Below are 14,996 nucleotides of genomic sequence, written 5' to 3'. Positions count from 1 at the left end.
TTCTGTTCTTTTTAGTGTTTCAAACTTTTTGTCCATCAAAGCAACAGCTTTCTTTCACTTTGATGCCATTTCACTCTCACACACTCAAAAATGGGAACAAAAGAACTATACTGCTAAACCTTCTTAACTTTTTAAGGAACAGATCCACACTGACCATAGTAATGGTAGCTCGAAAGGTGGGACCAGAGATCTCTATGCTTCCTGCAGGAGTAACATAACAGCTGACATATTTTGCATATTTTCAGTCAATAATGCCATATGGAATAACATTCCGGGGTAACTCACCATTAAGAAAGAAAGTCTTTACTGCTAAGAAATGTGCCATAAGAATAATATTTGGTGTTCACCCACAATCATCTTGTAGACATCTGTTTAAGGAGTAGGGCACTCTGACAACTGCTTCACAGTATATTTATTCCCTCATCAAGTTTGTTGTAAATAATCCACTACAGTACAAAATGAACAATGATTTACAAAATTACAGTACCAGAAGGAAGAATGAGATTCATTACTCCACATTAAGGTTGTCATTAGCACAAAAAGGGTGCACAATGCTGCAACAAAAATTTTTGATCACTTACCGAGTGATATAAAATGCCTGACAGACAGCAAAAAATTTTGAAAACAAACTGAGAAAGTTTCTTCTTGGCAACTCCTATTCTGTGGAAGAATTTCTATAGTAACATGTGAAATGTGGTGGGTAGGAATTACTAACTCACACCTGTATAAAAGATATAAAAAAGAAGCTGTTTAGAAATGTTGAGCATGTAACCATACTTACAAATTAATTTTTGAATGTAAAATGACTCATCCCACTTCATTATGGTGTATCATGCAAAATTATCCATGGAACATGAAACTAACTAACTAACAATTGTACATATACCATGCCATATCAACAGTATACATTACATTTTCATCAACCAGAAATCCGGATTACTGAGAGCAGGATAAACAAGGTTCTTGCATACATAGGAAGATATTTTAGTGTGTGAATTAATTTATTCATGTATTACATGGCTGTCAAAATTAGAAATTCAAACTGAATTCACAATTTATAATTAAGTACATGAATGTAAGATGAATTCATTGGGTGAAGTATTCATTATTTTACAGACTTCATCTTCATACCAAAATGAATTTATTTTGTTCAGGCAACTATTAAGATACATTACGTTTGTGAATCACAGGTCACATAACTCAGAATGAAATTTAAAAAAACTTTGATGAACATTGCAGAATAAAACCAACATTTACTCTTCACAAAACTATCATGGTAGGTACAACCATAGCAGTTTCAAAAGTAATACAAATGGAATAATATATGAAATTTCAAGTTACTGGAACTGGCAGATCCTTTCCTGAGAGGAAAAGGCAGTTGGGAAAACAGAAAGACAAGGAGATAGTTTGAGATTGGTGTAAGAAATACAAAATAAGACATAAATCTTTGCTCAAAGGGATACCAATGCAGTAAAAATAAAATGAGAACAAATAACTACAACACATGAGATTATACTGTTTTTGGAGGTTTCTATCCACTGACACTGGTTTGGCAGTTGCTATGTGTGCATTTGTCTTCCATTCTGCATGGAGATCACATAAACATTATGTCAGCACTTCTACTCCATCTGCTTTAATAAGTACAGTTTCTTCAAATTGAGCAGATCGTGCATGATCTACTGATACACATGTCCAACCATCTTCTAGGACACATGTTCCAACAGAGCCATTAGTAAGTGCAGGTTCAATTGTAAATGTCATTCCTGGAAGCATTACTCCACCAAAATCATTATCTGTAAAACAATCACAATATGAACAAATGAATGTACAGGAACTGTACAAAAGTCTGAAAATGGAAGTTACACATGAGTAGACACATAAAAAACTGAAAACATAAAGTTTCTGGATCCAAATACCAGCACTATGCTGCTAAAGAAAACAATAATAGAAAATAGAAATAGCAAGGGTTGCAAGCACAAGCATAATCTACATCTACAAACATATTCAGCAAACCACCATATGATATATGGCAGAGGATACCTTGTACCACTACCAGTCACTCTCTTTCCTGTTCTGATAGCAAATGGAGTGAGAGAAAAATGACTGCCTATACACCTCCCTATGAACCTCAATTTCTCTTCTCTTATCTTATCTTATCTTCAGGACCATTATGCAAAATTTACACTGGTAGCAATAGAGTCATTCTGCAGACAGCTTCAAATGCCAGTTCTCTAAATCTTCTCAAAAGTGTTCCGCAAAAAGAATGTCATCTTCTCTCCAAGGACTGCCACTTGAGTTCATGAAGCATCTCCATAATACTAGCATGTTGATCGAACCTACTAGTAACAAATCTAGCAGCCTGCCTCTGAATTACTTCAACGTCTTCTTTTAATCTGACCTGGTGGAGATCCCAAGAACTCTAGCAGTACTCAAGAGTGGGTCAAACTAGTGTTCCATACATGGTCTCCTTTACAGATTAACCACACTATCATAAAATCTTCCCAATGAACCAAAGTTGACCATTCACATTCCCTATTACCATCCTTAAGTGCTTATTCAATTTATATCGCTCTGAAATGTTACGCCAGATATTTAATCAACATGAATGCATCAAGCAGTTGCTGTATTTGAGCATTAAGAAATTTCTTTTCCTACTCACCTGCATTAACTTACATTTTTCTACATTTACAGCAAATGACCATTCATCACACCAACTTGAAATTTTTTCTACGTCATCTTGTATCCTGCTACAGTCACTCAAGATGACATCTTCCCATACACCACTGCGCCACCAGAGAACAGCTACAGATTGCTGCTAACCCTGTACATCAACTCATTTATATCTATAGAAAATAATTGAAGTAATATATAAAGAAAGCAAGAGACTGAACTGTGGAATCCTGCTGTTACTGAATGCTGATGGGACAGAACTCTGATATGCACTTCTGTCTTCATAATGCTCTATACTCGGATAGAGAGAGCATATTACTTGTGGATCTGGTGCCTTCACCAACCACTACATTATGAAACAAGTCACTGCTGCCTGTGGCCACTGTAGCATCCTTGCAAAAATAGAGTCAGAGAAGATATAAAATGTACCTCATTTTATTTTCATTGCCCAGAGTTCATTGGCTGTGGTGATGTAAGTACTTTGGTGAAGACAGTTTCTGAAGTGTCCACAATGCACATAGCTATGACTCCAAATCAGTCAGAAGTTCATTGTGTGGTCCCAGGTCTATCAATTGTTGCTGAAAAGAGCATTATTCCAACAACTTCTTAGGCTATTAGGATATTTGAAGAGAATTAACAAAAGTAACTATCTCGATGATGTGGAACTGTTCTACCCACAAAATTTTAAGAGCAACACTATGATTCCCTTGGATAATCTATTAAGAAAAAGAAAGGAAGATTAAGGTTTAATGTTCTGTCAATGGTGAGCTCATAAGAGATCAAGCACAATCTGTTTGGGGAATGAAATCAGCCATGGCCTATTCAAGGAACCATACCAATATTTATCTCAAGCAATTCAGGGAAATCACAGTAAATCCATTATTAACGTGATGCAAAATGTCATGGTGAAGTTGACCATTACCAGGGGCAGCCATACTGAACATCATTTTCAGTGGCTGTGCTGTAAACATTGGACAGAACAGAATTCAGCTCCCACCTCTAAAAGGGTATGAATAAAATATTTAATTTTTAGAAGCATTTAAGTGAGTGGTATTTGTGAGGAGAATGACTTCCACAGATATTTGCTAATATGTTACTCCTGCTGGAGAATTCCTCATCTTCCCCTGTATGATGGTTTGCAAGTTATTTCTTTAAAGTCCACTCTACTTTCTTGTACAGAATTCAGCCTCCGTGTAAGAGGCCCATGCAGCTGTAGACTGGTACATGCAACTTATTATAACTGCTTACTAAATATTTTCTAGAATCTGTCGAATAAAATGTGTTGTCTTTGAATGATACCTGCTTGAGGGACATTTTAATAGTTTCTCTTTTGAAAGAGTTTTGCATGCACAGGTAAATGGCATCAATTAAATCAGTCTACTCTTATGTACCCAGCAGGTGGACAGCTAAGGAATCGGATGGTTGGTCTTTTAGTATGTAACAGTATATTGATATTAGAGTCAGTTCCAAACCCTATTAGTTTTAAACTATTCAAAAAATGTTTTGCACCAGCTATGTAGCTGAGAATGTTTGTGGGCTCACATTCAGGCGGAGCAGGGAATGAAAGACTAAGCCTCATGAAACTAATAAAAATCACCTTTGCTGTGAAATGAAAACAAAACAACAATCAATATTAAATCACTCTGTTGTCTGAATGTTTACATCTAAACCTAAAACTGTGTCAGTCCATCCTGTTTACTGTAACATGCTTTGAACCTTTTTGTCACGCCATCCAGAAGGTGGCCAGGCAGTTGCTGTTAAAGCACGTACTACTATTCAATGACAACCACTCTGAGGTCGACCAGCATTTGAGTAAGGTTCCAACAATAATACACTGCAAGTTTCAATTGGGCCTGGTGCTGTGTGTCCTCAATTGGGTTCCTGCAAGCAGGTACCACAGGCCAATCCATTTCCTTGATTTCTGCTGCCTCCTCAAGGAAGATGTTCATGAGGTGGGTGCAGTGGGCTCACGCAGTATTACCTGGAAAGGCAAACCCTTTGCTAAAATGTTGATGGTAGGGCTGGACCATAAGTTGGATGATCCGGTTTTCATATTACACAGCCATCCAACTGCCCTTGATGGCACTGAGAAGCATTCACATCTATACATAATATCTGCCCAAAATATGACTGACCCCACCTCCCTGCTGAACTTGAGGGAATGTGCATGCCTGAAGAGAGTCATTGATACCTGACTGCCTCTGGGTTCTTTTATCACAACTTTCTGGCATCAGAAAAAATCTGCATTCACCAATGAACAGAGCTTGAAGCCACTGATCCAGGTTTTAATCCAGATGTTCCCTCGTCCACCTTCTTTGTGCATCACTATGCTGGAGGGTTTGTACTGTTACTTGTAATGGGTGTGTGGAGGACAAAATTACTACGCAGAGATGGTTTAGTACTGTCTGACCAGACACAATATATCAGTAAGATAGATGAGACTATCTATGAGATGTTTTAATTGCAGCAGAAAGCAACATTAATTACCTTGGAGATCCAAAATTAATTTTACTCTGATACTATAAGAACAAGAATAACTACAACAGGTAAACTTAGATTAAATAACCATCATATTCAGGCACATACATTTTAGAGGATTATTATTATTATTATTATTATTATTATTATTATTATTATTATTTTGTCAGTTTGTGTTAAGATTCTTAGCACCCGTATTAAAATCTCGTGGATTAACTCTGGTTAAATTTACTGAAAGGGGAAAAAAGAACATAACTTATAGCAAACTAAAAAATATTGTTCTTTGTAAAATATCCTTAAAATAAAGAAAAGAACTTGATGATGATGATGATGATGATGATATTAAAATACCACAGTAGATGGTTGTAGCTGGCTTTTCAGATAAAGGAATGAGCCACACACAGCAATGCACTAAAACCTTCAGCCTAAGAGTTTAGGCTGGAGTCTGTGTATAAACCTGGCGGGAGTGGAGAGTGCAAACATTCAAAAAGCATACTCACAACAACCTGAGGTGACCACCAGCAGCAGCCTGGTCACTGCCCACCATCACCAGGTCCACACGCGCATGCTATTTTTATTCATGTCACTTTGTGCCCCAATAAATTGCATCTCTTTTATGGCTGTGTGTTTTCCTGTGTTCCTGGTTAGAATGCAAGTGATGACATTGAGGGTTGAATTCGGACATGTTTCAGATTCAGTGGTTTTTCTGCCATTTGGCTCATCCATGGAGGCTTTACTCCAGTCACTTCTGCACAACAGTTTCCTCATAGAGCCATGCTGAAACAATTGTTGGTTATGTTGACCCAGGCTCAGCTGCTAGTTGTTCACCTACCTGTTCACCCAAAATTTCACTTAGTTACCGACCATAAGCCCATAGTTTCTCTGTTTAGCTCATCAGAGTCCTTACAGGACAAAGCCACTCATCACCTTCAGTGGTGAGCTCTGTACTTGTGATGGTACAATTATGAGACCCATTTTAGTTCCATGTCACAACTTGCAAAACTTGCAAACATGAACCCTCTGTCTCATCTCACCATGACCCTGACCCCTCACTCAACCAGGAGAAACTGCTTTGCTTTCAACTGGATATGGAGGTGTGCTGCACGGCAGATGGCTCCCCATCACCAGCTCCTGTACTACCTTTGCTGTGGTGGCAGATCTGGTGCTCCAACAGGTCATACAAATGACACGACATGGATGACTCAACTATCCACTGGGACAGGCATCAGACCCACTTCGGAACTTTATGTGTTGCGCCATCACCTCTCCCTCTTAGATGGGGTTATTCTTCTGTTGACAGAAGGGTTTACTCTTTGCATTGTGGTTCCAGAAGCTCTATAGCATGTGTTTTGGCTGTGTATCAATCAGGAGGTGGAACACCTTGTCATGGCCTGCCACAAGTGTTTGGGTCAGCAAGTGGCCCTTTGTATCTTTTTTTTTTTTTTCGTCTTGGGAAAGAGTGCAAATTGATATTGCTGGTCATTTTTGTACACCTTCTGGTTACTGGCAATTGTTGTTTTTCTAATTTTCTTTACGTAATTCATGACAGCAGACACAACTGTCAAGGCCCAGTTGAAGATCTTCTCCATAGAAGGCTTGTTTTGCATCCTGGTTTTGGACAACGGCATTCAGTTCATGGCACAATCTTTCAAGAATGTTTGTGCATACAACAGCATTCACCATCTCACAGCACCTCCCTTCCATTTGCAGCTGAAAGTGAGGCAACATGTCTCATCTGAAAATTTAAGATGCAGACGTGAAAGTACGTACAAGATTTCCAGGTCAAGGAGGCTCTCGCATTTCTTTTAAGCTGTTACAGAACAATGCCAATCGTGGCTGAGATTCTCATCAAGCTCCTGCATAGGCATCAGACATGGATATTGCTCAACCTTTTGCTGTCAGGCAGGTGTCCCCCAGTGGCACCGGTTTTCTTGATGTTCAAATCTGGCACACCAGTCTGGGCTAGTGCATTTGGGTGGTGCCCTCACTGGATTTGGGCCATCTTCCACAGCTAGTGAAGACTCTGCATCTTCATGGTTTGCACTGAAGACTGACTTGCGGTGTACCACCAAAATCAGTTGTGTCCCACGATGGGCACACGGCTCCCTCGTTGTATAATGGGTCTGACACCTCATTCTTCACAACAACTGACCACTCCAGAATTGAGCAGGCCCGGTCGTGTCCACCTAACCTAACAGTTGTGGCTTTGTCAGCACTTATGGCAGGTTTGCTTCCTGCAGCCAGTGCCGGCACCTCCAACTAGGCTGAGCTGGTGTTGCTGTCAGCAGGGACAGAGGGTGGGGGTCTCCATCGCCACAGACTCTCCTCTCCAGTCTGCTGTGCTGATTGCCGGTGTTGGTGCCCTCATCTCACACACTTTCATCCCTATGTGCTGATCCACATGAATTGGGAACTACTTGCATCTTTGGCTGCCACCCCTGTCATTGCCACAGCCATCAGTCACAACATCATGGATGGTGATGGCTGGTCTTTCCTTTCACAAGGAAAGAGGAGTGTAGTAATCTGTCAGATGGTATACCTACCACCCACAGTGGATGTAAGTCAGGCCGCAATGGCAAGTGTAGTGCATGCCATCATTTAAACAGCATGCCCACAACTAACTGAGGTAGTCACCGGGGGCAGCCTGGTCAATGACCGCTGTCACCAGGTCTGTCATGCGTGCAACACTATACCAGCAACACCTGACATGGATAGCATCTTTATAAGGGCTTGCATGGGCCACTGGCCCTCAGATGTTAAACGTGTTTGAGACATGTAAACGGCTTTCACTGTATTCTTGTTGATGTTACTCCATCACCCATTAAATTGTATTTCTTTTACAGTCATGTGTTTCCTTGTGTTCCTAGTTAGAACAGCCTGGACAAATCATAACCATTTCAAAATGTGTGCAACATTCACTTGTTTCAGCGTCAGCTAAATTAGAGGCCAGGTCTAAACTTAAATTAAATGCTGCCCTCTTATCAGTACATAAAGTGAACTGCATACCACACAAGCACCACAGACTTGTGGACCCTCTTGCCAGAATAAAACGGCATGGGTTGGAAGATAATCATAAATGTAAAGACAGGTTTCACAGGCCACGGTTTATTTTCTGCTGCTTCCAGTCATTTTTTGTTCCAATGGCTTATGACCATTTAGATAAACAGCTGACAGGGGTAGCACTTTTTTCTGCAGTGTGTTCCTGACAAGTTTCTTTACATGCTGTGTCAGCTGTCTAATTTCCCAAGGTACTGATATGTCTATAGAATACTACTTCCATCTATGGAATCACTTGGAAGGCACTGAGTAATTGGAACAGGAGAGAAAATTCTCCCCCCCCCCCCCCCCCCCCCCCCATTTTACCCAATCCACTCCATTGCTTCCATGTTTGCATGTAGTACTGCAGACTGTACATTCATTTGGCAGACAGTATCCTCAGCACTATATGCCAACAAAAGTCTCTCAGAAGAAAGTACACTATGTTTGGAAGGTAGGAGACAAGGTACTGGCAGAAGTAAAGCTGTGAGGATAGGTTGTGAGTCGTGCTTGGGAAGCTCTCAGATGGTAGAACACTTGCCCATGAAAGACAAAGGTCCCGAGTCTCGGTCCGGCACACAGTTTTAATCTGCCAGGAAGTTTCACTATCACACTATTTTCTGGATGTTGCCAATATGGTTTCATCAGACTGAAGGCAAAAAAACTCTTTTGTAGGCAGATGAATGCTGTCTAAGAGAAATGGCACTTCCAACTACTTCACATGGGTTTATGTTGGAGCAAATTATTTCTACTCTTGATGAATTTATTGGCGGAAGTTTTAGCTCATGTGACTGTGGTAGTGACATGAAGCGGTAATGATACTTAGTCTGACTGTGTGGCAGAAATGTGGGAGCAAAGTGGAGGAGAGTCAACAATCTGTGAGGAGGGTGACAACTGTAAAACATCTATGAAACAAAACAAATTCTCAGTGGGCTTTCTTATATGCCTTTAAAAACTTCATTTCTTGGAAAATGTGGACCTACAGGTAGACACCATAGTGAAAGCTTTCAAAATGTTTTTTTGTGACGCCATCTTTGAGATAATTATGCATGAAACTAATCATTTAGATGTTAAATACATGCAGTTGTAAAATGATATAAAATCACTTTCAGGACTTCACAAGTAGAGAACACTGATGCATTTGAATTTTACGTAGTTCTTGCACTGCCGGCCGGTGTGGCCGTGCGGTTCTAGGTGCTTCAGTCTGGAACAGCTTGACCGCTATGGTCGCAGGTTCGAATCCTGCCTCCGGCATGGATGTGTGTGATGTCATTAGGTTAGTTAGGTTTAAGTAGTTCTAAGTTCTAGGGGACTGATGACCACAGATGTTAAGTCCCATAGTGCTCAGAGCCATTTGAACCAAGTTCTTGCACTGCAAATGCTAATGAAAATCACCCACAATCAATCACTCCTAAGCATTCCTATTTCTTCCAAAATAACACAGCAATACAGGTTTGAAATGATGGCACCATTTCTTCATTATGTATATAAAAGGGAACTAAACACATTTTAAAGAAACAAAAGATTATTCAAGTTGAGTTCATTGTGTCATAACTTGAACAACAAGCTGAAATACATATACAACACAGGGAAAATATTTCAGTGGATGACACTTTATGGCAACAAAGTGGGATAATAAGAACATACCTCTCTCTAAAATAAGTGAAGTTTGGAATAAGATCCTATGAGCTCTGTGAATCATTCACAGGGGATGTGCAGTGCTTTGTAGCTTATAAAGGGAATTCCACTGAGATAACTATAGCATGTCTGGCTTCTGACACACTGAAATGGAACATCTAGAATGAATAGAAAATGAACCTCATGTCCCAAATTATACAAGATTGGTACTAGGTCAAAATGTTACAATGGTGCTGAAATTGAGGGACAAAAAATATTTATGCTTTATTTCAATTTTTGTTATGATAGTGCACACAAAAGGGCAAAAGAGGCATGGAAGCATGAAAGGCTCCATGCATTAGGGAATATACAGGGTGATTATAATTAAAGTTAAACTTTCAAACCACTGTAGAAATAACGCCACTGGTCAACGGAATATTATCGGAGGAGGAGGAAAACGTATGGCAGAAGAAAAATAAATAGTTAGAAAATGTAGCAATATATGGCGCTGTAAGCATCATAATTTAATAGTGGTTGACAGCAAATGACAAATGAATCATACAACAACGCCTAAGGTGTACATTTGATATTAAACAAACTGTACTATTCAGTGGGTGTACAGGTGTGATATTGTTAGTTACGTAATCCCATCCACCACAGCAAGGTCGTATCACATTGTATGGGAAAAATTGGTTTTTTATTGTCCTGAGGCCAAAAACCACATAAAAAGCATAACTCAAATTGGTTTTTAATTGTCCTGAGGCCAAAAACTGCATAAAAACATCAATCACATTGGTTTTTAATTGTCCTGAGACCAAAAACTGAATAAAAAGTATAAATAACATCAATTTTTAATTGTCCTGAGGCCAAAAGTTGCATAAAAAGCATTAATCAAAATCAAATCAGATTATTAATTTCCATGTGATTGGCACAAAACATGTTCAATATGCTGTCCACCGTTTTCTGCAACAAGTTAAAATTGAGATACAACTTGTTTCACAACTGATCGAAGGGTTTCCGGGGTCAAAATGTGTTGCGCAATGCGTGCAATCGGAACACTGAACACAGCATCTTTCAGATAGCCCAAAAGCCAGAACTCACATGGATTAAGATCAGCTGATCAGAGTGGCTAGGCTGTAGGGAAATGGCAGTTGATAATTCTAACATTTCCGAAATGGCGCTTCAGCAGTTGCTTAACTGGAATTGCAATGAGCGGAGGTGCGCTATCTTGCATAAAAATGATCCCATCCATGCATCCACACAGTTGGAGAGCTGGAATAATGTGGTTGCACAAAAGACACTCGTACTGCTTACCAGTGACAGTACACGTAACACGACCAGAAGCACCTGTCTCTTCAAAAAAAAATATGGGCCTATGATAAATGATGCTGCAAACCTGCACCACACAGTGGCCTTTTCAGGATGAAGTGGCACTGGTTGATTTGCATGTGGATTTTTCATTGGCCATATTCGACAATTCTGTGTATTGACATATCCTGTCAGATGGAAGTGAGCTTCGTCTGTCCACAAAATCCTCCACTGCCAAGCTTTGTCCACTTCCATGCGAGCAAGAAATTCTAAAGCAAATGTCTCTCTTGTTGGCAGGTCAAAAGGAAGCAACTCATGCACATGGGTAATTTTGAATGGATAGGAAAGAAGTATGTTTCGTAGGATTTTACGCACCATGCTCATCACAAGTACGTCCAATGTTCAGGCAATTCTCTGTGCACCACTCGTTTGCACACCACCACTTATCTCCTCCTGCATTGTTGTGGTCACTGCTTCCACTGACATCAAATCAATTTGTGTCCTCCCTCAACCAGGTTGCACGCCAAAAGAACCAGTCTTTTCGAATTTGCGAATCATTTTCTCCAGACCGATGGCAGTCATTGCACCAACACCTTTTTTCAAACCCTTCTGTGTCCAGAACTTCTACATCTACATCTACATCTATACTCCGCGAGCCACCTTACGGTGTGTGGCGGAGGGTACTTATTGTACCACTATCTGATCCCCCCTTCCCTGTTCCATTCACGAATTGTGCGTGGGAAGAACGACTGCTTGTAAGTCTCCGTATTTGCTCTAATTTCTCGGATCTTTTCGTTGTGATCATTACGCGAGATATATGTGGGCGGTAGTAATATGTTGCCCATCTCTTCCCGGAATGTGCTCTCTCGTAATTTCGATAATAAACCTCTCCGTATTGCGTAACGCCTTTCTTGAAGTGTCCGCCACTGGAGCTTGTTCAGCATCTCCGTAACGCTCTCGCGCTGACTAAATGTCCCCATGACGAATCGCGCTGCTTTTCGCTGGATCATGTCTATCTCTTCTATTAATCCAACCTGGTAAGGGTCCCATACTGATGAGCAATACTCAAGAATCGGACGAACAAGCGTTTTGTAAGCTACTTCTTTCGTCGATGAGTCACATTTTCTTAGAATTCTTCCTATGAATCTCAACCTGGCGCCTGCTTTTCCCCCTATTTGTTTTATGTGATCATTCCACTTCAGATCGCTCCGGATAGTAACTCCTAAGTATTTTACGGTCGTTACCGCTTCCAATGATTTACCACCTATGGCATAATCGTACTGGAATGGATTTCTGCCCCTATGTATGCGCATTATATTACATTTATCTACGTTTAGGGAAAGCTGCCAGCTGTCGCACCATGCAATAATCCTCTGGAGTACGTACGAGTCTTCTGATGTTGCTACTTTCTTGTAGACAACCGTGTCATCTGCAAATAGCCTCACGGAGCTACCGATGTTGTCAACTAAGTCATTTATGTATATTGTAAACAATAAAGGTCCTATCACGCTTCCCTGCGGTACTCCCGAAATTACCTCTACATCTGCAGATTTTGAACCGTTAAGAATGACATGTTGCGTTCTTCCTTCTAGGAAATCCTGAATCCAATCGCAAACCTGGTCCGATATTCCGTAAGCTCGTATTTTTTTCACTAAACGTAAGTGCGGAACCGTATCAAATGCCTTCCTGAAGTCCAGGAATACGGCATCAATCTGCTCGCCAGTGTCTACGGCACTGTGAATTTCTTGGGCAAATAGGGCGAGCTGAGTTTCACATGATCTCTGTTTGCGGAATCCATGTTGGTTATGATGAAGGAGATTTGTATTATCTAAGAACGTCATAATACGAGAACACAAAACATGTTCCATTATTCTACAACAGATTGACGTAAGCGAAATAGGCCTATAATTATTCGCATCTGATTTATGACCCTTCTTGAAAATGGGAACGACCTGCGCTTTCTTCCAGTCGCTAGGTACTTTACGTTCTTCCAGCGATCTACGATAAATTGCTGATAGAAAGGGGGCAAGTTCTTTAGCATAATCACTGTAGAATCTTAAGGGTATCTCGTCTGGTCCGGATGCTTTTCCGCTACTAAGTGATAGCAGTTGTTTTTCAATTCCGATATCGTTTATTTCAATATTTTCCATTTTGGCGTCCGTGCGACGGCTGAAGTCAGGGACCGTGTTACGATTTTCCGCAGTGAAACAGTTTCGGAACACTGAATTCAGTATTTCTGCCTTTCTTCGGTCGTCCTCTGTTTCGGTGCCATCGTGGTCAACGAGTGACTGAATAGGGGATTTAGATCCGCTTACCGATTTTACATATGACCAAAACTTTTTAAGGTTCTTGTTTAGATTGTTTGCCAATGTCTTATGTTCGAATTCGTTGAATGCTTCTCTCATTGCTCTCTTTACGCTCTTTTTCGCTTCGTTCAGCTTTTCCTTATCAGCTATGATTCGACTACTCTTAAACCTATGATGAAGCTTTCTTTGTTTCCGTAGTACCTTTCGTACATGATTGTTATACCACGGTGGATCTTTCCCCTCGCTTTGGACCTTAGTCGGTACGAACTTATCTAAGGCGTACTGGACGATGTTTCTGAATTTTTTCCATTTTTGTTCCACATCCTCTTCCTCAGAAATGAACGTTTGATGGTGGTCACTCAGATATTCTGCGATTTGTGCCCTATCACTCTTGTTAAGCAAATATATTTTCCTTCCTTTCTTGGCATTTCTTATTACACTTGTAGTCATTGATGCAACCACTGACTTATGATCACTGATACCCTCTTCTACATTCACGGAGTCGAAAAGTTCCGGTCTATTTGTTGCTATGAGGTCTAAAACGTTAGCTTCACGAGTTGGTTCTCTAACTATCTGCTCGAAGTAATTCTCGGACAAGGCAGTCAGGATAATGTCACAAGAGTCTCTGTCCCTGGCTCCAGTTCTGATTGTGTGACTATCCCATTCTATACCTGGTAGATTGAAGTCTCCCCCTATTACAATAGTATGATCACCAAACTTCTTCACGACGTTCTGCAGGTTCTCTCTGAGGCGCTCAACTACTACGGTTGCTGATGCAGGTGGTCTATAGAAGCATCTGACTATCATATCTGACCCACCTTTGATACTTAACTTAACCCAGATTATTTCACATTCGCATTCGCTAATAACTTCACTGGATATTATTGAATTCTTTACTGCTATAAATACTCCTCCACCATTGGCGTTTATCCTATCCTTGCGGTATATATTCCATTCTGTGTCTAGGATTTCGTTACAGTTCACTTCCGGTTTTAACCAACTTTCCATTCCTAATACTATATGCGCACTATTTCCTTCAATAAGAGATACTAATTCAGGAACCTTGCCCTGGATACTCCTGCAGTTTACCAATATTACGTTAACTTTTCCTGTTTTTGGTCTCTGAGGACGGACGTTCTTTATCAACGATGATAATGTCCTCTCTGGTAAGCCGTCAGGTATTTTATCGTTTCGCCCAAGGGGGGGTCCCTCTAACCTAAAAAACCCCCGTGTGCACGCCACACGTACTCTGCTACCCTAGTAGCTGCTTCCGGTGTGTAGTGCACGCCTGACCTGTCTAGGGGAGCCCTACAGTTCTCCACCCAATAACGGAGGTCGATGAATTTGCAACCATTATAGTCGCAGAGTCGTCTGAGCCTCTGGTTTAGACCCTCCACACGGCTCCAAACCAGAGGACCGCGATCGACTCTGGGCACTATGCTGCAGATATTAAGCTCAGCTTGCACTCCGCGTGCGATGCTGGTTGTCTTCACCAAATCAGCCAGCCGCCGGAAGGAACCAAGGATGGCCTCAGAACCCAAGCGGCAGGCGTCATTCGTTCCGACATGTGCTACTATCTGC

General features: G+C 40.8%; 1 protein-coding gene across 4 annotated transcripts in view; it reads right to left on the bottom strand.

Annotated features, from left to right (window-relative positions):
- Window positions 1-1,017: 1,017 nt before the first annotated feature.
- Window positions 1,018-14,996, bottom strand: part of LOC124722906 (methionine aminopeptidase 1D, mitochondrial) — a 125,313-nt gene continuing 111,334 nt past the window's right edge. For 2 of the 4 annotated variants that reach the window (XM_047248047.1, XM_047248049.1), the window contains exon 6: window positions 1,022-1,793. In XM_047248047.1, the coding sequence (XP_047104003.1) occupies window positions 1,606-1,793 (188 nt within the window). In that variant the 3' untranslated portion in view covers window positions 1,022-1,605. Of the gene's footprint in view, window positions 1,794-14,996 lie in introns of all 4 variants that reach the window. The other 2 variants (XM_047248050.1, XM_047248048.1) reach the window with 2 other exon arrangements.

The sequence above is a fragment of the Schistocerca piceifrons genome, chromosome X (genome assembly GCF_021461385.2).
Source record: "Schistocerca piceifrons isolate TAMUIC-IGC-003096 chromosome X, iqSchPice1.1, whole genome shotgun sequence".
Taxonomy (NCBI): Eukaryota; Metazoa; Arthropoda; class Insecta; order Orthoptera; family Acrididae; genus Schistocerca; species Schistocerca piceifrons.
This window is presented reverse-complemented; position numbering and strand designations above follow the sequence as displayed.